Raw genomic sequence first — 26,458 nt, forward strand, 5'->3', positions numbered from 1 at the left:
AGCGCACAAATGTTTTAATTCATACTTAACTGAAAGAATGCAGAAGGTTGAAACTAACAATACAGATAGTCTGCAAAAACCTCCAGAGTCCTCTAACTAGCGATGTGTCAAGAGTGGTTTCCCACAGGGTTCAGTCTTGGGCCCCTTATTGTTCTTGGTATATATTAATGACTTGCCTCTCTATATTCATGAAGATGCGAAGCTAGTTCTCTTTGCTGATGATACAAGTATAGTAATCACATCCAACAAGCAGGAATCAGCTGAGGAAATTGCAAATAATGTATTTCAGCAAATTATTAAGTGGTTCTCTGCAAATGGACTCGCACTAAATTTTGAGGAAACATGGTTATACAATTCTGTACAGTAATAACACCATTGATCAATACAGACTATGAACAGAAGTCTGTTGCTGAGGCAAGATACTCAAAATTTATGGGTGTGTGCATTGATGAGAAATTGAATTGGAAGAAACACATAGACGATCTGCTGAAACGGTTATGTTCAGCTACTTATGCTATTAGGGTTATTGCAAATTTTGGTGATAAACATACCAGTAAATTAGCCTATTATGCCTATTTTCATTCACTGCTTTCATATGGCATCATATTTTGGGGCAATTTGTCATTAAGAGAGAAAGTATTCGTTTCACAAGAGCATGTAATCAGAATAATAGCTGGAGCCCACCCAAGATCACCTTGCAGACATTTATTTAAGGAACTCTAGATATTCACAGTCCCTTCGCAATACGTATATTCGCCAATGAAATTTGTCATTAATAACCCATCCCAATTGAATAATAACAGCGAAGTGCATAGCTACGACACTAGAAGAAATGATGATCTTCAGTATTCTGGATAAAATCTCACTTTGACACAGAAAGGGATGAACTATGCTGCCACAAAAATTGATGGTCATTTGCCAAATAGTATTAAAAGTCTGACAGATAGCCAACCAACATGTAAAAGCAAATTAAAAGAATTTCTGAATTACAACTCCTACTCAATAGATGAATTCTTAGATATGTAGTAACTGTAAAAAAATATTTATTTTGTGTAAAGAAAACTTATAATAAAGTGACACGTTCCGCATTATTACGAAATGTCGTATTCGTAATCTATGGAACGAGAATTAATGTATGTATGCAACCACTCCATCAATTCCTCAGCCCCGTGACCATGCCTATGTGACCTACTCCACCTTCCATATCCACAAAAAATTTCTCCACCCTCCCTGAAACACAGCTATCCTGAGCACCCATCCAGTAACACTGTTGTCAACTTTCCTGCCAAAACTCTGACCTCTGCAGAAGTCCCCGTACTTTCTAAAGGCCTCACCATTCACCTAAAATGTAAACTCAACCATGCTGTACTTGTAAAGAACCTTCTTTTTTTTACTTGTTTCCTGTGGTGGAAACATTTCTTCACCACACACCCCACTGACAACAGCAAATCAACACACACACACACACACACCCCCTCCCCCCACCCCGCCCAACACACACACACACACCCCCTCCCCCCACCCCGCCCAACACACACACACACACACACACACACACACACACACACACACACACACACAAAACCTTGTCTAAAACAGATACAGTGCTCCTACAGAATGAACCTCTGCCTTGATTGACCAACCCCTGCAGACTATTGTCTGTAACCTCCAATCATACATTCATGACACTACTCACCTCCCTTCCACAGTTCCTCTTCCATTACCACCAGACTACTTGCTCACCACTTCTGGGGGGAGGGGGGATGGGAAGTGCTGGGTGATGGGAGAAGGCAGTACACCATCTGTATGATGAAGGAAGGATGTGGACAGGAGAGTGTAGGGAGAAGGAATGAGAAACAAGTTAGTGAAGGTTTAGGTCAGGCGGATAACAAGAGTGCAGCCTATGCTGGAGACACAGTCCGCATCTGCGTACCTCAGAGAAACTTTTGCAGGGAGTGAGTATCCAAATGGCCCTTCTAGTGAAGCAGCTACTGAAATCATTTGTGTTGCGATGTGCAGCATGTTCAGCAACTGGATGGTCAAGTTTGCAGTTTACCATAGATTAGCAGTATCTATTCATGTGAGTAGACAGTTGTTCGCTTGCCAGGCTCACTTAGAATGATCTACAGTAATTACAGCACAGCTGATGTATAATGGGGGTGCCTGGACTGTGGCAGGAAGTGGTCAGTGGGTGTACGGGACAAATCTTGCCCCTGCAGCAGGCACTAGAAAATGACCCTTGTGGTGCAGGATTGGGTTAGGGATGTACAAGGTTAATCTGGATGCTGCGTGCTTGGCAGAACAGTATTTGAGTGATGGTAGGACTTAGGGGCAGGGTATCACTCATCTCGAGGCACAATGAGAGGTAGTCGAAGCCGTGGTGATAATGCAGTTGCCTTTTTCAAGGCCAATGTGATACTGGCTGGTGGAGGAGTGCTGTTCAGTGGCCATTTAACAGGTTTACTGGTGTCAGAGGAGGAAATGACATCAAATATCTGTTTATAGATGAGCTGGCTTTTCAATGACTCCTGTTTTTTTCACTGCAGAGCATTATCCACAAATGGTGAGGCTATGAGGAGGTGACTTTTGTATGTGGGTCTGGTAACAGCTGTCAGAGTGGAGGTGCTGTGGTGGTTGGTGTGCTTGATATGAACAGATGTATTTTTGGAGCCGTAACCAACTTGACCTCGCATTTTAAAAAGAAAAAAGCAGACTTGTAGGATATCAGCCCCAGCAATTGATCCTGTGCAAAAATTTGGGCCATAATTCTGATAGTAGGCAATGATGACCTCCTTAAAGTACAGCTTTTGTGCACATCAGTTGTTGTCACTCACTCTGCCCCCATTGCAGCCGCCTAATGCCCAAGTGCAAATTACTGTACAGCAGACTGACAGAGCCCTCCTATTCATGGGATGTTGAAGGCAGAGGGAGAGGAGGCAGGAGGTGGACATACCTGACATCTTGATTATGTCCCATAAATGTTTGATGGAATTCTTGTCAGGTGACTTGGCTGACTGTCTCATTCACTAGAGTTGTCCAGAATGTTTGTGAAACCAATCAGAAACAATTGTGGCCCAATGACATGGCACATTGTCACCACAAAAATTCCATCATTGTTTGGGAACGTGAGGTCTGTGAGTGGCTGCAAATGATATCCAAGTAGCTGAATATGACAATTTCCAGTTAATGATTGGTTCAGTTGGATCAGAAGACCCAGTCCATTCCAAGTACACACAGCCCACACCATTACGGAGCCACCACCAGCTTGCACAGCAGCTTGTTGAAAACTTAGGTCCACAGCTTTGTGAGAACTGCACCGCACTCAAACCCTACCATCAGCTCTTACCAGGTGAAATGGGGACTCATTTGACCAGGCCACGGTTTTCCATTCGTGTAGGGTCCAACCAGTTTGGTCACAAGCCCTGGAGAGGTGCTGCAGGTGATGTCGTGCTATTAGCATAGCCCATTAATGCCAAATTTCACCACACAGTCCTGACGGATACATTTGTTGTACATTCCACGTTGATTTCTGTAGTTATTTCATGCAATGTTGCTAATCTGTTGGCACTGATAACTCTATGCAAACGCTGCTGCTCTCAGTTGTTAAGTGAAGGCCGTCAGCCACTGCATAGTCCGTAGTGAGAGGTAATGCCTGAAATGTGGTATTCTCGGCACACTTGTGACGCTGTAGATCTTGGAATATTGAACTTCTGAAATGGAATGTCGCATGCATCGAGCTCCAACTACTGTTCTGTATTCAAAGTCTGTTAATTCCCGTCATGCTGCCATTATCACGTCGGACACCTTTTCACATGGATCATGTTAATACAAGTGACAGCATCGCTGATGCACTTCTGTTTTATACGTTGTGTGCATGATACTACCACCTTCTATATATGTGCATTTCTCTGTCCTGTGCCTTTATCACCTCCATGTATGTCAACCTTACAAACTTATACAATCAGTTTTTATTGTAACAGTATTCTCAAACTGATATCCTGCAGCTGTAAGTGCATCTCAAAATCAAAATGAATTTATTTAGTCAATCGTATGGCTAGGGCCCCCCCCCCCCCCCCCCCCTCGTCGGGCAGACCGTTCGCCAGGTGCCGGTCTTTAAATTTGACGCCACTTCGGCGACCTGCAGTCGATGAGGATGATAGGATGATGATGATAAGGACAACACAACACCCAGTCCCTGGGCGGAGAAAATTCCCCAACCCAGCCAGAAATCGAACCCGCGCACAGAGGATTGACAATCCGTCACTTTGACCAGTCAGCTACCGGGGGCAGACATCAAAATGAATAAACCTGAGCAACTGAAGAATTATTATGTAACGAAATTAATGATTTTCAATTTACAATTTAATCATGCCAGACATGTTGAACAGTGCATCCACGCAAATTTACTTCACTTTAACAGTGCTGGCTTTAGTATACAAAGAAAATAACACAAAACAGCAATGTTAATAGTCCAATAGTGCTACACTACATCTTTAATGACATACTAATCCATTCACACTGCGTTTGTTAATTACAACATAAAAATGTTTAGAGCAAAGATATCTATGGTACCAGCTACAGATTAGAAACTGTGCACTTTGACATGAGGAATAAAGCATGTCAGCAACATAAAAACACTATTTCACAAACAGCTTGCTCACTCTACTGTACTGTACTTCACACTCGACATTGGGCAACTGCAGTGGGGTGGAGCAGCTGACAGTCAGTGCACACAAAAGTTTTAAAAGGTCATAACTGGATACTGTCAGAATTATGGCCCAAATTTTGCAATGGGTCGATTGCTAGAGCTGTTAACTTGGAAGTTTGCCTTTTTCTCTGTAAAATATGAGGTTAAGTTGGTGATTATTCCTTGTGGGAGGTGAAGATTCTCATTTAGAAGGTGGCTTGTTGAATTGAGATATACTGTATGAGGTGGATGTGAAAGCAAATATTGAGGAAAGAGCTAAAATTGTCCCTGCCATGTGTCCAGATCATGAAAATATCAGCAATGACTCAGCCAGAGAATGTGTTTTAGTTTTTGACTGAATAGGAAGAATTCCTCCAGGTACCTCATAAATAAATTGGCATAGGATGATACCATGCGAGTACCCATGGCAGCACCACAGATTTGTGTGTAGATTTTGACTTCGAAAATGAGATAATTGTGGGTCAGCATATGATTGGCTAGGATTTTTAGCAAAGAGGTAATGAATTAGGAAAGAGGTGGTGGCTTTGGTATCGTGAGGACACTGGAAAAAGTAATATTTCATGGCCACAAGGCCAAGGGCACAGGGGATGTTGGTGTTTAGGGATGACTCATCCACAGTGATCGACAACGAGTCTGGTGGTAATGGGACACAAACTGTGGAAAGACAGTGAAGGAAGTGAGCAGTGTCTTGACTGTAGTGTTGGGGGGGGGGGGGGGGGGGGCGCTATGGACAATGGTTTGGAGACATTGTTCAACAAAGGTAGAGATTTGTTCTGTAAGAGCATCCTACCCAGCCACAATGGTGTGACATGTGGGGTTGGTTTTGGATTACTGGGGAAATGTAAGGGGTTGCTAGTGTGAGGACGGAGGAGGATTTAGATGTCAGGTTTTGGGATGAACCTAAGGCCTTAAGGAGCTGATGGAGGTCCTATTCCACTTCTGGGTTGCAGATCATGGTTGTAAGGTTAGTATGCAGAGGTTTTGGAAAGTTGGCGGAGATCCTCAGCCATGTAGTTACTGCAATTCATGACCACTGTGATGTAGCTTTTGTCTGCTGGAAGGGTGATAAGGTCTGGATTGGTTTTGAGGTTACAGATAGCTGCATGCTCCGTAGGAGTGATGTTGGATTCACTGTGGAGGAATCTAGGAAAGGAAAGTGAGGCCAATTTAAAAGTGAGGAATTCCTGAAAGATAGCCTGGGGATGACTGGGTGAAAAAGGACGAGGATCTCAGCTGTAGGGAGATAGGAACTGTTTTAAACAAGGTTCTTTGTGGGGGTTTGGTTGGCTATAGTCAGTGGAGTTTGTAGCAAAGAAATGTTTTCACTACAGGACATGAGTAAAGGAGAGGAGGTCTGTTTCAAGTCCAGCATGGTTGAACTTAGGTTTGATGCTAAGGGTGAGGCCTTTAGAAAGTACTGATAGGTCAGAGTTTTGGGAGAATGGTTGACAACAGTGTTATTGGATGGGTGCTCAGGAGCAATATGTATCGTGGAGGGTGGAGGAAGTTTTTGTGGATACGGAAGGTGGAGTAAGTCAGGAAGGCATGATCAGGAGCTGTGAGGGATTGATGTAGTTGTTGGATCAGAATAGCAGGCTCATTCTTGGCTGTAGGTAATCTCATGCAGGCATAACACTGGAGTGGCTGGAACAGCTTTCTCAGATGGTGCTGGGAATGCTGTTCCAACTATTGAAGGACAATGGTTTGTATTGTCATGATAGCATCTCTCCTTCTTTCTCTTTCTCTGTCCCTTCACCCCCCTTCCCCCTCTTTCTCCATATCTCTCTTTTTTGTTATATGCTCTAGCCTCTGAACTCATTTTGTCTTGTTGTGCTGCCACCGAGTCATCTGTATAAAGACCTACCTCAAAGTATCCTGCTAGTCCCACCTTGGTTCATGTGTCTTTCCCTACCCCTCCCCACTCCCATCTGCTCAGGTAATTGTCCTCAATAACTGATAGCCAATAATCAGTCCTATTGCAACCATAGGAATGTGCATTTGAGTGTATGTTGGGTTGTTTGTGAATATGTTTACTTTTACTAGAGAAAGTGGAAGAGCTCAAATGCTAATGTGAATACTGCTTTCTGTTACTCGTTTCTGTGTACCACACGAGTGCATTATAGGTGAGTGGTTGCCTTTCCTTTATTTTACATAGTTTTCCACTGATAATGTCGCTGCAGTTTGCAGAATGAAAATGAGTTGCAGAATATATCTACCACAGCTATTATCCGGCTCCTGTCAATCTCCCATCACTTGTACTGTTCTTCATATTCATTAACTGATAATATCATTTCACTGACCTCCGTAAATCATTTTTTGCGACAGTGTCACAGCGCTGGACCCAATTCTATCCAATGTTACACACAAAACTCATCTGTTGGCTCATGATTTTCGAGTGTAAAGATCATGGAGATATCTGTGGTGATCTGGCATTAACATATAATAAATGTTAGTGCCTCCATACAAATTATGGGCTGGTATACCAGAGCTGATTGCATTACGTACCCAGAGGCACACCTCACTCCATCACATCAGTGCTGGGGCAGAATGATCATTATGAATACAAGATGACAACATTCGTTGGGGTGTACACGACCCGGGAGATCCAGGAAAAACCCGGGAATTTTTTCGTGCGAGAGAAAACTGGGCAAAACCCGGGAATTTTTTAGAATTCTAGGAAATTTTCATTGTTTTGGTTATCAGTTAAATTTTGTGATTCTGACTGGTAAGAACCAATACTCTAGCAAAGGATATTACTGTATCCCACTTCTGCAGAATAATACTGCAGCAACAAAACATGGACGAGAGAAAAAAAGAAAAAAAAATACTTAAGTCACAAAGGAAAAGCGCCATATACAACAAAACACAGTGCTCATACAAGTGTCTGCCAACAGCAAAGTGTGTCAAAGACTTTAGGAAGAATTTGCAATGCTTTCTAACAGGCTGGCCTGTGTGGCCGGGCAGTACTAGGCGCTTCGGTCTGGAACCGCGCGACCTCTACGGTTGCAGGTTCGAATCCTGCCTCGGGCATGAATGTGTGTGATGTTCTAAGGTTAGTTAGGTTTAAGTAGTTCTAAGCTCTAGGGGACTGATGACCTCAGATGTTAAGTCCCATAGTGCTCAGAGCCATTTTGAGCTTCCTAACAACAAATTGCCTCCGATGAGCGTGACGTGACAGCTGTTTACATTAGATTCATTTGAGCAGTCGCGGGCAGCTCTTGCACATGCGCAGTTGAGTCGCATATGAGTAATACCTTCTCCTGCTTCTGGCTACAGATGTGTGGCTGGGCGCCACTATCTAATATTGTCCCGGTTCAAAAATATCGTAGATCCGGGGCTGACGCACAGAGCAATCTGAGTTGTAGTGGGGAGGTGGGTAGTCTCCACATGACCTGTGTTTACGTTTAGTGATTGTGCTGTTTCCTCTTCATTAATTGTTCTCACATTAAATGAAAACAAAACAGATTTCTGTGGCCAGGAGCTACCAAATGAATTAAAATATGTTCACATAATTACAGAAGGCTAAAATATGTTGTTAGTTTCAGGTTTTATTTCCACCTTTGACAGTCAAGCATTAATCGCCTTGCAGAACAATGAAGCTATTTTTGTCGGTTTGCTAAAGAGATTTGGCTTTTATTAATCTTTTGCGCTGAGGCAGTCAATTTATTTGAAACGAAGAGTTTAATTTCACACTGTTGACTAGTTTCAACTGTTCGCTGCATTTCAAGTGCACGTTTTCCATCTTCTAACTCGTATGGCTTTATACCATAATAAAGAACCAAATGTGAGGTAATACAGTACTGGTACTCAAGAGAATTTACATCCAAATATGGACATATGAATGTGCACTTTAAGCCGAATTATGCAATTTTTGTATGGTTCATGAAATTCCGGTGCTCTTGACGTATCCTCTGATGTCTTGTTTCTTTTACGACATAATGCAAGATCTTTTAATGTTTTACATGAACGAACATATGGGCTTCCTGTGTCATTGTAGCTGCGCAAGCGCAGTGATGGCTGTTATCTGGTGCTGTGTGGCAACTGCTGAAACGAACCAATTTCTAACAGGTCACGGGAAAATATTGCAAATGGTGATTTGAAAAGCGTTACTTTCAAAGTAAATTTCCTTCTACAAAAGATGAACTATATGCGAGAATGTACGATGAATTTCTTAAATCACTGAACGTTTGACTGTCATTTAAAAATCAAATCTTTGAGGATGACCATCTAGAAGAATTTCGAGCCCAGAAGATCAGACATTTACGTCATTATTAAAAAATTTTCTGGCACATTTGTGTGCTGTATCTTAAAGTGTAACACGCGCAAAAAGAGCAACATTATATGTGGAAGCTTAGCTTCTTGCACCTTATTAATCTTAGAGACCAATATTATATGTGAAAGTTTGTTTTCCTTATATATGTGTATATTAATTTAAACCATTAACATTTCTTATTTGTGTGTTCGCACTACTTGAGAGTGATCTTGCTATTTGTTGACTACATCACGTGTCCTATGCTGTCATCAGCTGGCGAGATCACGTGACATGAGCTATGACTAGCTTACAAAAGTATGTTGCAATCTCTATTTCAATGCTTCGGAAATTAACGTGCGATGTTTGGTGGAATTCGAATTTATACCTTCGTAACACGAAAAAATGCAGCGTACATGTTGCTGCACATCAAAGGTCTTTCCAAAACGTGTTTTTTCCCCCTGAGTTTCGTTTTCTAAAGTGCTGGAAAATTTTGCGTTGGTGTAGAAAACAGTAAACATCGTAAGTTTTGTTAAGTTTTACAGTGCTGAGGAAAAATATACTGTCACCTAACATGAGAAAAGTGTATTTTCACCCGGGAGAAAGTGTATTTTCAACCGGGAAATCCGCGAAAAATCCAGGAATTTTTTTTTTTTTCCTTGCCCATGTATACACCCTGTTTATTCTCCTTGGACCCTCCACACACAAATACATCAGTAGTACACAGAACCTGGACTTGTATGAGGAAATGTGATGCCACTCATGGGTTCAGAATTGTTCGGTTCACATCTGTCAGTGTGTCTGTTCTGCTGTTATGTTAAGGGAACCTTCAATGAAGGTCACTTTACTGACAGCCAGTAGTGCTAAGGTCATTGTCACACTGTCTGTTTAGATACTATGGTCATTTTAGTGACAGTCAATGGTGCTAAGGACATTGTCACACTGGCTGTGCAGGTACTTGAATTGTTGCAAAGAAGCCTATTACGTCTTTAAAGCTATGTGATATGCCTTTTTGATCCTGTGCAACCAAACAAATGGTAGGTATGTATTTTTGGGCACTAGTCTCATGGACCCATTGAAACCCTGCATGACATTTAGTATGGCGATTCTGAACCAATCTTTCCATATTTGTATGACAGTCATTGAATTCTGACCACTGTGAACAGCAGTATAGTGGAACAATGAACTGCAGTCTCGATAGGCCGTGATCCTGCTACTGTCAAATTCCAATATGTGCTGGTAGCCATTTCTCCTAAATGCACCACCTTCTCACAAACAACAAACATTTTTGGATGCAATACCTGCTGCCTACTCTCTTTATGTAAGAATGTTGATATTGTTACTGCTATGTACTTTGTGCAGTTGTGTTGAAATACATGCAGTTTATATGCAGATCCAAGGATGTGTTAAACTTCATGGCAGTGTGATGTTTGTTGTATGTTGTCTTCACGGTATTGCAATTTTAATGAACAACAGTGTATAAAGTTTCCCAGTAGCAACTTGTGATTTGTAACGTGTTGCCCACCTTAGTGAAATGTCATCCTGCCCTTTGTTCATTTTCTTTAATATGGCATGTTTATAGTCCAAAAAACTGGTAGCTTCTGTTTCGACAATTAAGGTTATTTGAGTATCTTAATATTTTATGTTGTCTGTCTTGCATAGCATATTTAGTGCAGAATTTGATTTCTTCTCCATTTCAGCTATAGGCATTTTTGTAAGTTTACAAGAAGTGATTCATATTTTGAATTGAGAGGAATATGTATTTGTTATGGAAATTTATAAGTTGTTTTGTAAAATACATAGTAGTTCTTTTGAATTTGATGAATAACAGTAAGATGTTAACTGTCCAGATGTCGGGCAAGGATCCATTTGGTTGCGATCCATTTGCACTGCAGCCATCTCCGAGTGGGCCACCACCTCGCCCTGAAAGCCCGAGTCCTGCTCTTCCTCCAAAGAAGAGTAAACAGCCTCCTCCTCGGCCAGCACCGCCACGGCCGCTGCAGCAGCCAGGTGGCCGCGCAGCACCTGTTCCCCCCACACCTAGCCCTGACCCTGGTCGTGACCCTTTCTCTTCACCTGACCCATTTGCTGTACCAAACTCATCTTCTGGATCGTTTGCAAATTTTGCAGACTTTGATGCTAAGGTGAGTGTTGAGAGTGGTAGCTGTTACATATATTTATTAATAACAGTTATAAATTGAATATATAATTCTTAATTAAGGTAGCAGAAGTTTTTTTTAAGTTTTCTGCTTTTTTTCTATATTTATTTAATAAATATTTCTCTAGGTTTTTTCCTGAGCATATCAAGAGGTGTACGTTCTCTTAGCCTCAGGGGATAGAGTTTGATTTAAAAAACACAGAATTAGGGTAAAGATGCTAACATTTCTGATAGGCTAGAAGCTGAGTATGGTGCACATTTTAAAAGTAAGAGTTAATGGTCATTATCACTGAAGAAGGTGTAAGTGAAGAATGTGCATCTTTGTATCATTTTTCAACTAAGTCACCAGTTCATTGGGAAATGTTTTTGATAGCATGGAACACATGATCTTAAAATCTATTCTTCATTGTATTTTTCATTCATTCATTTCTTTGACTGAAAGAGAGCACTTTGTAAATTAGTATCTGTAGTGTGCACAGCTCATATTAATTCATTGTGTTGCTCATGGTTCTTTACAAAATGCCACTTGATATTAATGTAAATCACTGATCATTATGTGAGTATATTCACTGTTTCTTTCACATTATCATGATTGGTTAGGTCGTTCTTCTGAAAGTTATGCCTACTGTTCACAGCTGTAAAGAATGTGTGTGACAGGAATACGAGTGTGGGTCATGACATAACATCTTTGGCACACTGATGGTTCTGGAATAATAACCACCAAATTCTTAATCTGCTTGATTGAGATATAGGTAGCTGATTCGTAAATACTTTATTAAGTTGGTAGTGCGCTTGCAGCTGCTGAAATGTTTTTTCATCATGACGCATTTCATATTCTTCAATTGAAACATCATTAGGAGGGTTTTCTGGTCTGTTTCTAACTCACAATCAGACCTTGATGTCTATATGTGTGTTGCACAAAAATTTTCATCTTAGGCACTGATGCTGCTGCTAAAACATGGGCAAGAAAATCAGTGTCAAGGGTAAAATTCATGTGAAATGTGCAGGTAGGCAACACATCCCTTTGTAAGTGAGAAAGAGAAGGAAGTACATCAGGGCTGACAAGTTTTAAGTGCGTAATATCAAACATGGATGCACAAAAAATGTGTTTTTAACAGCTATATATTTCCCAAAACATATTATCTGTCTTGATTAGGTTTTCATCAAACTTTTCCCAGTTAGCTGTGGTCACAGATGCAATCCTGTTCCCTGTTGCTTTTGCAGCTTTTCTAGAGATAGGTTCCTTGCTCTGATTTGCTAACACAGGTCTTAATCTTCACCAGGCCATTTTAATTGGCATTCAGTTCAAACATACATGGGGGTAACCAGAGGACTGTGTGCTCTTGACTTTTTTAAACTTTTTAATCAGTTCACAGTTTGAACTTCATTTTTTTACTGTGTGATATATTGTTATTTTGAAGCCAATTCATCATATTGATTTTAACAGCATATTGTCAAGGTACTTGGTATTCTTTGCATATTATGGTAAGGAGTGTCATCAACAATTATAATACTACCTTTGGGTAGTCTGAGGAGCAATTTTCTCTGTACCCACTTATGAAAATTGGTAGCATTCATTTGCTGGTGATAATCTCCACTTGCTTTTCCAGCTCTAGAAATCAGTTCTGCTTCATTGACTAATTTGCTCATTTAACCTGTGTTAACAAGGATAATTCTATTTGGTGACCTGGTATTTGTAATGAAACCCATAGCATTTTTGCTCTGCTAGCATTTTCGAAGTGTAAGATTATTGTCTGCTCAAGATTCCTGTTAATAAACAGTGTTTCTGTCCTGTGAATGGAAGGTTCTGGTGCTCATTAATTATTTTGCTTGCCAAATGACAAAATTCGCTTTTCAGTCAGAAATTTCCTATTGGTTGGACATATTTTCCATTTGAATCCCATTGCATGCAGTTGTGTCAGTAATGCTCCAACAGACCATGGAAATTCAATTATTTTCCTGATTGCTGTGAAAAGCTTGGGTACAGTAGAAACAGTCATCTCCATGAGGTAGAAATATCTTACAGTATCTTGTATTACATTCTTCTTAAAATTATCATAGTGAAACTTTAAATAGTTCTCACTGACATGCCAGCATAGTTGGCAGCTCAAAGACTACTTGGTTTCACACCAGATTTGAAATTTACTGCCCTGTTTTCCTTATTACCTGATTTTATAATATTCCTTTCTATTTTCCTGCCCTCTAATGAATTTTCTGTCCCTTGTTGAACTCTAAAGATAGTAAAGACACTGAAGAAATAATCTCGGTGACTACCAATTCACCAGTCACTGAATGAAACACTATTCTTTGCACATGACAAACAAGGACAAAACAAAACACCAAAACATCACAGATATATAAATAATCATAAAATACAACACATTCATGAAAGATACTACACTCTGAACAGTGAAAAATACTTCACTGTACTGGTAGGGCAACCTCTTTTCAGATGGGCAATTCCACTGACCATTGGCAGCCACAAGGCTGAATGGAGAGAGGGAAAGGGCTGTTACTCCTTACCCTTGCTCATCTCTTGCAAGCTTTCTTGTGTGCTGTGTACTGTACTGCATCTCTCCTTATGCTTTGAGTATGATCTGTCGTAAACTCTTGATACCACTATCATTCTTTTCTTCTCATTGCAGGGAACCATATGCCTCACTCAGTTATTTGTTAATATCATGAAACTATTTACCTAATGTGTTATAAAGTTTGATCATAGTTGATTTTTGAACAAGACAGTATAGTTACATGTTTCATTATTGAAATACATTGTCACACAAAAGCAAGCTACATTGAGCTGTAGATGAAAGAAAGATTACATGGTTAATAAACCCCTTGAATATACTGAGCATGTGCAGTCGAGTCAGTTGTGTTATTCAGACATTACTTTTGATATGAACTTTATATTTCTGATATCTGAACATAGAAGCATAATGTTAAGGAACACTTTTATTACAATTCTGAATGGGAAGAGGGTGGGGTTGCGGCTTTCTTTTTTACAACCCTTGCACATGATTTTTCATTAAATGCTAGTTTTTGTTTTATATTTCATGTTTAATTCACAACCATTTGAATAAAAACTTCTTACAATTTGTTTTAATGTTATAGGAATATCACGTAAATCTTTGTTGCAGTTCCTGTACTACTCAAATGTTTGATTTTTTAACAGTTTGTATTAGTAACGGATTGTAAGGAGAAAAAGCCAATTTCACAACACGAAAATGAGTCTGAGAAAACTTCTGCTTCCTTACATGTTTCTAACTGGAAACTTCAATAACAATAATCTAGCATGAGACCCAGATGTTCATATTTTACATTTTTCCCCTTGATGTCTGAGAGATCCCCATATTATCATAGTAATTGTGGTAATGCAAATTACAATAATTCTTGTAAATTTTGGCTGTTCAACACTGCCTAGTATCTTTATTAGATAATTTTTTCCCCTTTTCTTTTGTTATGTATTACTTGTTTTATGTGCACATATATTTTCTAATTTACATATTTTGTTGTTTTTAGTCCTTTGCTTGAATCAGTTTCTAGATGCTTTGTGCAATCTTATCACTGCATTAAGCTAAACTGTTGCATGTAACCTAGTGATTTAAATATTCATCACTGTTTGTATAAATCTGTTTATAATGGAAGCCTAATTTGAGTAACCTGTTCATGTTTAACACATTAAAAAGTCCATGTTTGAATAAGTAAACGAGGAGAAGGTTTACATTTGCAAATGGGCCTAAGATATAGCCGTATTATGTTCACCGGATTTTTTCTCACACTTGCTATTAAAACTGCTAAATAGTTAAGTGTCAATAAAAATTGGCAGCTGATTTCAAATGAACAAGTTTTGATGTTTTGTATATGTCTCTCACAGTTCACTCTCATATGCCTAAAATTTATTAGATGCTGAACTGTATTTGAGTTGAATCTTAGATCTTCTGACTGTAGCAATCCTCCACTGAATTACTTGTAGTCAGGTTTTTACCCACTTGTTTAGTTAGCAGTAAATTTCCTTCCAGTGTGTGAGCGCCCTAATCAGTTTCTTACTTATATGCCTGTCATTTTCACTGTCAGTGTTATACTTGGGAGATAGACTTGCAGGCTTTGTTCATGTTTCAGTGACCACCCTTTGTGTGTCTTTGAAAGCAGGGATCCTGATTTGATTGCATGAATCGTGATGATAAATTTTTAAAAAAATATCAACTTAAAGGTGTATGTGCAGCAATGAGGTGGAAGGCTATTGACACACAATTTTTGTTAGTTGGCAACCACAGTGCCAACAGCTGCACACCAGTTGTATCAGTCTGATCCAGATAAGTTGGGGGTTCTATGTGGATTGAGCTTTCTACACCCAGCTACCCCTTGTATCTATGTAAATAGCTCAAACCTCTCTCTGTCTAACCCCTTCAATGACATGGCTGGACCAGTGGTTGATATTAACTCCCAAACAACCAAGAGAACTTGACAGGCTGCTCTTGAAGGCCAATGAACAACTGAAAAAGAAAATGTTGACAGTAACGATATAAATCCCTTCTAAAATGTTTACATTGTGTTGAAAAGAGGAGAAAGGACTTTAGAAATGGTATTGCTTTTCTACATCCATAGTCTTAGACTCAATCAGTACAAATTTAAAAATCTGTCAGTTGATTCTGTAGTGAAGTGCAGAATATAGAAATAGTTAACAGCCATACAAGCAGAACAACTGCTTAAATTTCAGAAGATGGTGAATAGCCAGTTGTTGTTGAATAACATGTTGGGAGCTAAAGAACCTGTAGCCCTTTTTGTAATATTTAGTTCACATGTATTGTGAGATCACATTCTTATAGACTTCCTCTGTAGTATGAGACAGAAGACAATTTCACTGCTCATGCAAATAAGCTATTTTAATTATTATCTTCAAATGTGGGAAGAACTTTACTTGTTGGGGATAGCTACTGTGTCATTGCCCTCACTAACTACTTGGAAAAATCTTAGATCTGAGTTCAACTATCATCTTATCTCACTAGTTACTTTCGGAGTGGGTTCAGGAGATATTGTTCCAAAATTGATGATGGATGGTTGGATGGATGGATGGATGGATGGTGCTATACAACAAACTTCCTTTCTTCACACTTTGGGCCCTGAGCCATAGTGCATGAAGCTCTACCATGAGGCCTAGCTGTTTTTAGCATATTTTAATTTACTATAACTCTTAAATATTTTTTGTTATAGTAATGACGTCACCCTTATTGAAAAGCCTGAACTTTCTAATTTGAGGCTATGTATAATACTTTGTTCTTTTAATTAATATTTGCTTTCATGGAACTTTCAATTATAGCATTGTTTTTAAAAAGAGGAAAAGTTGGTCAAGGCTATATGCAGTTAATGCTCAGAAGGAAAACTACATTATTTTACACAAGAATTTTAATAATTATTTATACTGCTTGTTTTATATACAGGAACCTCCTTTGGCTTTATTTTGAGATGCAATTTTTGTCTTTGTATGATAAATTTTGAAAATGGTAGTTCGCACAATGCCACTTTGCATCCACTACACTGTTAGCTTGTGTCTTATGCCACACTTTCTCAGTAAGCTTTTTACCTCTCAGAGAACACAATACACATTTTTTTCTGTTTCTTGCCTATTTCTGTCTCAAGCTTTTCCAGAAAATGGTTTCCAGTTGATAGTCTGGAGAGTCCCGATGCACCAGGTTGTGGTTTGAGATCTCTGCTGCCTGCAAGACCTGCACAGATAGTTCTCATAAACTGTGTTGTTGGGAGGCATTTTCCAGTTACCTTGTACAATATACTTGAATTTATTATCACCATTAGTATTATGTGGAATGACAACTTTCTCCACCACTTCACAGTTCGATGCTCAAAAGCCCCATAAGATAATTGTTGGTCTAATAAGTCGACACCCATCTTGTTTTTATTATAGTCTGGTTGTGACTTCTCTTGCCTCTCTTATCTGTATACATCACAATCTCAGCAGTGTGCCTTGTACTTATCATGTGCACATTTCTTTTGTCCTTCCAACAGAAAGCCAAGATATTTCCTTTACGCCTAAAAATTAGTTCACCTCGCTGAAGTTTTGGATCTTTTATAGCAGAAGGTAATCCCTGCCTAGATTTTCTTGTAGTTCCCTCAAGAGCAGTTTTTTGCAGCTTCCAGTTCTTAAGCAAGGGCTGGACGAGTAGAATCTGTCTGTAAACATAGTGTAAACTTTTTCTGACAGATTCCCAGGCAATGTCTTTAAGAGTGTCACTATGTCAGACATCTCACCTACATAATCAGAAGAATTCCAGACATAACCTGTCTCTGACTCTGAGATGTACAGTTTTATACCATATTTATTTGGCTTCTGTGGCATGTACTGCATGAAATACACACAGCCTCGAAATTTGCACATGCCTTCATCAGCTGTAATGTTTTGAGAGGGTGTGTATGCTTGCTGGAAATTAGCAGACACCATATCCAGGACGGGTCTCACCTTGTGCAGTGGGTCATAGCCAGCTTCTCCTTTTTTCTTAGCTGCTGAACTGTCACTGATGTGAAAGTTTCTCAAAATAGAAAGAAACCTGTCACAGCTCAGGATGTTTGGACAGAAATTACATGACACGACAGGATTCTTGGACCAGTGCTCTCGTATACGGGGTCTCACACTTACACACACATGGACTCCAATTGCCAGAAACTTTATTATTTCTATGAGAGTAACTCCTTTCCACTCTGATAGCGAGCATATAGGGGAAAGGGAATTTCCTTATCCAACCCATGAACAATGGACCTTGCCGTTGGTGGGGAGGCTTGTGTGCCTCAACGACACAGATAGCCGTACAATAGGAGCAACCACAATGCAGGGGTATCTGTTGAGAGGCAACGTGTGGTTCCTGAAGAGGGGCAGCAGCCTTTTCAGTAGTTGCAGGGGCAACAGTCTTGATGATTGACTGATCTGGCCTTGTAACACTAACCAAAACGGCCTTGCTGTGCTGGTACTGCGAACGGCTGAAAGCAAGGGGAAACAACAGCCGTAATTTTTCCCGAGGGCATGCAGCTTTACTGTATGATTAAATGATGATGGCGTCCTCTTGGGTAAAATATTCCGGAGGTAAAATAGTCCCCCCACTCGGATCTCTGGGCGGGGACTACTCAGGAGGACGTCGTAATCAGGAGAAAGAAAACTGGCGTTCTACGGATCGGACCGTGGAATGTCAGATCCCTTAATCGGGCAGGTAGGATAGAAAATTTAAAAAGGGAAATGGATAGGTTAAAGTTAGATATAGTGGGAATTGGTGAAGTTCGGTGGCAGGAGGAACAAGACTTTTGGTCAGGTGAATACAGGGTTATAAATACAAAATCAAATAGGGGTAATGCAGGAGTAGGTTTAATGATGAATAAAAAAAATAGGAGTGCGGGTAAGCTGCTACAAACAGCATAGTGAACGCATTATTGTGGCCAAGATAGACACGAAGCCCACACCTACTACAGTAGTACAAGTTTATATGCCAACTAGCTCTGCAGATGATGAAGAAATTCATGAAATGTATGATGAGATAAAAGAAATTATTCAGGTAGTGAAGGAAGACGAAAATTTAATAGTCATGGGTGACTGGAATTCGACAGTAGGAAAAGGAAGAGAAGGAAACGTAATAGGTGAATATGGATTGGGGCTAGGAAATGAAAGAGGAAGCCGCCTGGTAGAATTTTGCACAGAGCATAACTTAATCATAGCTAACACTTGGTTCAAGAATCATGAAAGAAGGTTTTTAAATTGTAAGACATTTCCAGGGGCAGATGTGGACTCTGACCACAATCTATTGGTTATGAACTGTAGATTAAAACTGAAGAAACTGCAAAAAGGTGGGAATTTAAGGAGATGGGACCTGGATAAACTGAAAGAACCAGAGGTTGTACAGAGTTTCAGGGAGAGCATAAGGGAACAATTGACAGGAATGGGGGAAAGAAATACAGTAGAAGATGAATGGGTAGCTTTGAGGAATGAAATAGTGAAGGCAGCAGAGGATCAAGTAGGTAAAAAGACAAGGGCTAGTAGAAATCCTTGGCTAACAGAAGAGATACTGAATTTAATTGATGAAAGGAGAAAATACAAAAATGCAGTAAGTGAAGCAGGCAAAAAGGAATACAAACGTCTCAAAAATGAGATCGACAGGAAGTGCAAAATGGCTAAGCAGGGATGGCTAGAGGACAAATGCGAGGATGTAGAGGCTTATCTCACAAGGGGTAAGATAGATACTGCCTACAGGAAAATTAAAGAGACCTTTGGAGAAAAGAGAACCACTTGTATGAACATCAAGAGCTCAGATGGAAACCCAGCTCTAAGCAAAAAGGGAAAGCAGAAAGGTGGAAGGAGTATGTAGAGGGTCTATACAAGGGCGATGTTCTTGAGGACAGTATCATGGAAATGGAAGAGGATGTAGATGAAGATGAAATGGGAGGTATGATACTGCGTGAAGAGTTTGACAGAGCGCTGAAAGACCTGAGTCGAAACAAGGCCCCGAGAGTAAACAACATTCCATTAGAACTACTGACAGCCTTGGGAGAGCCAGTCATGACAAAACTCTACCATCTGGTGAGCAAGATGTATGAGACAGGCAAAATTCCCTCAGACTTCAAGAACAATTAATAATTCCAATCCCAAAGAAAGCAGGTGTTGACAGATGTGAAAATTACCGAACTATCAGTTTAATAAGTCACAGCTGCAAAATACTAACGCTAATTCTTTACAGACGAATGGAAAAACTGGTAGAAGCCGACCTTGGGGAAGATCAGTTTGGATTCCGTAGAAATGTTGGAACACGTGAGGCTATACTGACCCTACGACTTATCTTAGAAGAAAGATTAAGGAAAGGCAAACCTACGTTTCTAGCATTTGTAGACTTAGAGAAAACTTTTGACAATGTTGACTGGAATACTCTCTTTCAAATTCTGAAGGTGGCAGGGGTAAAATACAGGGAGCAAAAGGCTATTTACAATTTGTGCAGAGACCAGATGGCAGTTACAAGAGTCGAGGGACATGAAAGGGAAGCAGTGGTTGGGAAGGCAGTGAGACAGGGTTGTAGCCTCTCCCCGATGCTATTCAATCTGTATATTGAGCAAGCAGTAAAGGAAACAAAAGGTAAGTTCGGAGTAGGTATTAAAATCCATGGAGAAGAAATAAAAACTTTGAGGTTCGCCGATGGCATTGTAATTCTGTCAGAAACAGCAAAGGACTTGGAAGAGCAGTTGAACGGAATGGACAGTGCCTGGAAAGGAGGATATAAGATGAACATCAACAATAGCAAAATGAGGATAATGGAATGTAGTCAAATTAAGTTGGGTGATGCTGAGGGAATTAGATTAGGAAATGAGACACTTAAAGTAGTAAAGGAGTTTTGCTATTTGGAGAGCAAAATAACTGATGATCGTCAAAGTAGAGAGGATGTAAAATGTAGACTGGCAGTGGCAAGGAAAGCGCTTCTGAAGAAGAGAAACTTGTTAACATCGAGTATTGATTTAAGTGTCAGGAAGTCGTTTCTGAAAGTATTTATATGGAGTGTAGCCATGTATGGAAGTGAAACGTGGACGACTTCACTAGAAGAAGGGATAGGTCGGTAGGACATGTTCTGAGGCATCAAGGGATCACCAACTTAGTACTAGAGGGCAGCATGGAGGGTAAAAATCGTAGAGGGAGACCAAGAGATGAGTACACTAAGCAGATTAAGAAGGATGTAGGCTGCAGTAGGTACTGGGAGATGAAGAAGCTTACACAGGATAGAGTAGCATGAAGAGGTGCATCAAACCAGTCTCAGGACTGAAGACCACAACAACAGTTTCCTTATGCTTTGTTGTGCATACAGATTAGTTTGCTGCTTTATTCGATTCACCAGACTCTCTGTAAGTAAACACAAAAACAAGTCTAAAGGTGTGCTGTTCTGGTCTAAACTGGTAAGGTTGCACTTTCCAGAGTGTCCTGAGAATGGATAGATATTTGGTACATGGTCAGTAGTCGTCCAGCCTTCCTCAGAATCGGTACGGCGCGGAGTTCTCGGTCTCACACTCACACTCACCCTCGGTCACCCACGCGCTTCAGGTGTGGTATCAGCAGGAACAACGGCAATACATCCTTCTGAAGAACTTGGACGCTCGCTCTCCTCGTCTGAATTTACCATAAAAGTAGTACTTGCAAATAAAATCACTTACTACAGTAGTTACATATTGAAAGCTCTTTCAATTGAAATCTGAATAAAAATATTGCGTATTTTGTTATCTGCATTCCTTACTTGAAGACTCAGAATCTTCTTGAGTATAGTCTGTATAACCATTAGAATCAAGCAAATCATAATCTGTCAAACAACGCTTCGCCATGACGACGCAACTGAGCATGTGTGTAGCAGAATATTCCCACTATCAGAGCCTCACAAAAAAAGTGGTTCTCCCTTGTCCAGCATGCCCGCACCATCTAGCATCAAATACTTCAAATATACCCTCTACCTTGCCACCCGGACCGTTGGGAACACCATGAACATGTGAAGGAAGGAAGGGGAAGATCGAGCACATGCGCCCATAAAATTACAGGGGACAGATTTTCGGGCTGGTCAGGCGCACCCGTATTTTTACGGGTGTCTGCTCCTAAGTGTTAACCTTCATCCACTCATTGCTGCCATTGTTGGTGCCAACAGTGACCAATATTTATAGAAAAGTGCCCACACATTCAAGGCAACATTCAGTTGGACTCTTATACCAGGTGATTTTTTTCCACCATGTACAAACTCTGGGGATTGATCAATGAGAGGATGTGGATCAAAACAAATCTAAATGAACTTATGTCTGGAAACGCATTGTTTCCATGGTAAAGATCATTTTTTCAATCACACATTGTTACAGAGACTGGTCTAATATGCTGTGTACCATGCAGCCACAGTTACAGTATGTTTTGAACATGGTTTCCATGTGCCTCAATACATGCATGTATGTGCTGTAACATGTTCTGTCTCACACATTGTTTGGGCAGGCTGCATCTGAATAGTGTCAAAGGCAGCATGAATACACTGCTCCAGTGTCTCCACATCTGGAATGGGCTCTGCATCCACAATACTTTTGAGATGGCCCCATAACCAGAAATCGCATGGGTTGAGATCCGGTGACAGTAGGCAATGCAAAAGGATCCCTACGCTCGATCAATCACCCAGGGAAAGACATGACTGAGATGCGTCCAGACGTTAATGGCGAAGTGGGCTGGAGCACCATCATGAAGCTGTCACAGAACGCTTCAAATCATCAATAGCAGGGGAAGCAAAGTCAGTCGCAAGAAATGCTAATAGGTCCAGCCCGTTACGCAATGTGGAAGGAAGAATGGTTCCAAAATGCGGTCGCCATTTACCCGGCCCTCACATTCTGGCTGCACCAATGCTGATTATTCGCTGTCATCATACCGTGGGGGTTCTGTGTAGTATCCCACAGATAACTGTTATGAAAGTTGAAGATACCATTCCACGTAAAGGTGGTCTCATCTGTGAATAGAATGGACGACACAGATCCCGGTATCATAGTTGCCAGGTGAAGAAACTAGTGACAGAACTGCTCACGGTGTAGAAAGTCTGTCGCTATTATGCCCTGCACTTGCTGTAAGTGATAAGGGTAAGTAACAACTGCCGTGGAGAATGTTCCGCACCATCATCTGGCTTACACTGTACTGGTAGGCAGCGTAACACTGTCCCTCCTTTCAGTCGTCGTGCAAACATCGAAATGGCAGATATTGAGATAGCCGATTGCGGAATTGAATAGCAGCTACAATAGCTTAGTAGTGGAAAGGTATCAGGACCAGATGAGGTACTTACAAGATTCTATAAAGATTATGTGAAATAACTTGCTCCCCTTCTATCAGTAATTTATTGTAGATCGCTTGAGCAACAAAAGATACCTTAACGATAGGAAAACAGGGCGGGTCATTCCCATTTTTAAGAAAGGTCGTAAGACAGATCCACACAATTATAGACCTATATAGTTGACGTCAATCTGTTGTAGAATTATGGAACATGTTTTATGCCCAAGAATTATGACATTTGCGGAAAATGAACATCTCCTCTATAAAAATCACCATGGATTTCGCAAACAGAGATCCTGCAAAACTCAGCCCACCCTGTTCCTACATGAGATCCATAGCACAGTGGACAATAGCAATCAGAGTGATGCTGTGTTCCTTGATTTCAGTAAGGCATTTGACACCATCTCACATTGCCATTTAATGAAACAAATAAGGAGCAGACTTGCAATTGGATTCCAGACTTTCTTGCAGATAGAACTCAACACGTCACTCACAATGGAACAAAATCGACAGATGTTAAGGAGTACCACAGGGAAGTGTGATATGACCATTGCTGTTTACAATATATATAAATGATCTAGTAGAAATTGGATGCTCTTTAAAGCTATTCGCAGATGATGCAGTTGTCTATACCAAAGTAGCAACACCAGAAGATAGTAAGAATTTGTAGAATGACCTGCAGAGAATTTACGAATGACACAGGCTCTGGCAGTTGACCCTGTACCTAAATAAATGGAACATAAGAAAAGAAATCCACTACTATACAGCTACACTATTGATGACAAACAGCTGGAGACATAGTCTGCCATAAAATATCTAGGCGTAACTATCCAGAGCGACTAAGTGGAATGACCACATAAAACAGATAGTGTGAAAAGTAGATACCAGACTCGAATTCAAAAGAAGAATCTTAAGGAAATGTAACTCGTCAACTTGTTCATCCTTCTGGGATCCCTATCAGGTAGGACAGAGAGAGGAGATAGAAGAGATCCAACAAAGAGCAGCGTGTTCTGTCACAGGATCATTTAACTGACGAGAGAACATTACAGAGGTGCTAAACAGACTCCATTGGCAGATGTTACAAGAGAGGTGTTGTGCATCATAGAAAGATTTACTATTGAATATTTGGGACAGCACTTTTCAGGAGGAGTTGGACAACATATTACTTTCTCCCACATACATCTCACATATTGACCACAAGGAGAAAATTTGAGTAATTAGAGTCAGTACAGAGGCTTACCGACAATTACTCTTCCCACGCACTATTCCTGAGTGAAACAGGGTTGGAGGGATCAGATAATGGCACTGAAGGTACTCTCTGCCACACACCATTAGCTGGCGTGGGAGTATGATGCAGATGTAGATGTAGGCCAACTGCCTGATACTGACAAGGTTGTCGCCTTCCGCAGTGTTAATCACATTTTCCTCCAAGTCTGATGACCGAGCATTTCGGATACACCCTTCATGATTTCCTGATTCCTGAAATGACCCTGTCGCAGACAAACAGTGAAACACTATTGCAAACATTGAATGCTGTGGGTGTTGTCTGTGGGGATAGGTCTCCTGATACAACCTTGCTGCCTGTTGCCATTTGCCTTCTTTCTGTAAGTAAACACCATGTCGACAAGCTCTCAATTCAAGTACGGAACTGTTGTGTATACATCCACAACAAGGTGAGTCAGCAAGAGATACAATATTACCAATTTTATTGTCGCAGGAGGGGTACCCTAGGGAACCATGCATACACCCCCCCCCCCCCCCCCCCCCCAATCCCCCAGCCGCCATGTCCTCTCATCGACTAAAGTTTGTGCATGGTGGAAAAAGTCACCCTGTAGAGCCAGCATAAATATTTCTGATACACAGATTGTGGCCTGTGCAATTGCAGGTTTGAGTGTGAATAATTACATATTGTCATTGCAAAATATATAAGAAAACATGTAAAAGAAGGTCGTGGATTCTTTTGAAATCAGTTAGTTTGAAATAACATATAAAATTGTAGGCAAACCATGTTTCAAAATACTTCATCAATTGATGTCCTGAACTAAGTCTTTTTGTCCCCTTATAGTGAGGGCAATAATTTGACTTTGTTTTTAGCTATGGTGCAGTCCGTACTGAATTTTTGCTGCCTGTGATGCCATAAATCCTCAGTGGCATTGCGATTTTCGTTTTTCTTCATAGTGGGATTCCACAAATGTGTATCTTGCCAGTAAAGAAGACATTGTGATTTCAAAAATTCAACCTGGAAGTATAAGCAACAAACTCACTCTTGTTTTGAAATGATATAAAAAACAAAACAATGTTGGCACCAATGTGTGGTCGACATATCTATATTGACCCTCACGCCTTTGATGTGAAAGACCATCAAACAACAGTCACACCAACGTTGCAGCCAGTGTCGTTTCCATTGCTCATCGATCCTCACATTTGAATGACACTGTTGCTGTCAATGTTGACTCCCATCTTAGCTTACAGAAGACATTTAGTGAATTAGCAGTGTACAGCCCATTGGAATTCAAAGCAAGTTGATAAGTAGGTAATCACTAAAGAAATTAAGGGTTACCGAATTCACTGTACTTTTATCGAATATTCAGCAGTACAGATTTTCCTTTGTGCAAGTTATAGTTCTTGGAACTGTTCATTCTTCTCGATTTCTGATCTTTACTTCTGAAACCTGTTTCCACACTATTTTCTTCAAACAGTTGCTGCTTACAGTATATGGCAAGACTTTATATTCCCTTTCTTGTATTTTGATATCCAACCTGCCATCACATTACCTTATTTGTCAATTCACTAGATGATTATATTTGTGCTCTACTTATCCGAACACTCAGTATCTAATTGCCTTCTTATAAGAGATTGTCATGGAAATGACTCTCACCAGGCTGTGGAAAGCTAGTTAAATAATCATTGATTCAGAGTTTCTGAGTAATGTGCTTCTTCCTGCTATCTCTGGTACTACCATGGGAGTGGATGTGCAATTAGAGCCCAGCTAGAGTAACCAGATCAGAGTAGAGCTGGCCAGTGTATCCATAGTTATCAAGTAATGCACTGCAAGTGGGTATCAGTAAACAAAAGTAAAAATAAAAATGTACTTTCATACTGAGTGTTGTGGTACTCTTTATGTGACTCACTGTGTCACAGTAAAACTCTCATCTTCAAAAATTATTAATAGTCACATGTAAGCAACTCAGTAGCCACTCGGGGGAGATACCCCTATAATTTTGTAGCCTAGTGGAAGTACTAATTGGACAGATGAGGAGATGATTATTCAAGAAATTCAACAGTAAGGAAACCCATCCAAGGTTATTGTCAGATATAGAAGAGTAGTTCGTTACCCATTATAGATTCTACTCTGAGGTTTTTGTTCAACATGGGGTCCCGGGTTCAATTCCTGACGGGGTCAGGGATTTTCACCTGCCTCGAGATGACTGGGTGTTTGTGTTGCCCTCATCATTTCATCATCATTAATGGAAGTGGCAGAGTGGACTGAGCAAAGGTTGGGAATTTGTACAGATGCTGATAACCGCGCAGTTGAGT

At 40.4% G+C, this 26,458-nt stretch overlaps 1 protein-coding gene across 3 annotated transcripts in view; it reads left to right on the forward strand.

Annotated features, from left to right (window-relative positions):
- The window catches only part of LOC124605260 (epidermal growth factor receptor substrate 15-like 1), a 183,136-nt gene that overhangs the window by 152,469 nt on the left and 4,209 nt on the right, over positions 1–26,458 (forward strand). For all 3 annotated transcript variants that reach the window (XM_047136819.1, XM_047136820.1, XM_047136821.1), the window contains one exon: positions 10,808–11,101. In XM_047136819.1, the coding sequence (XP_046992775.1) occupies positions 10,808–11,101 (294 nt within the window). The remainder of the gene's footprint in view (positions 1–10,807; positions 11,102–26,458) is intronic.

Source organism: Schistocerca americana, chromosome 3, assembly GCF_021461395.2.
Source record: "Schistocerca americana isolate TAMUIC-IGC-003095 chromosome 3, iqSchAmer2.1, whole genome shotgun sequence".
NCBI lineage: Eukaryota > Metazoa > Arthropoda > Insecta > Orthoptera > Acrididae > Schistocerca > Schistocerca americana.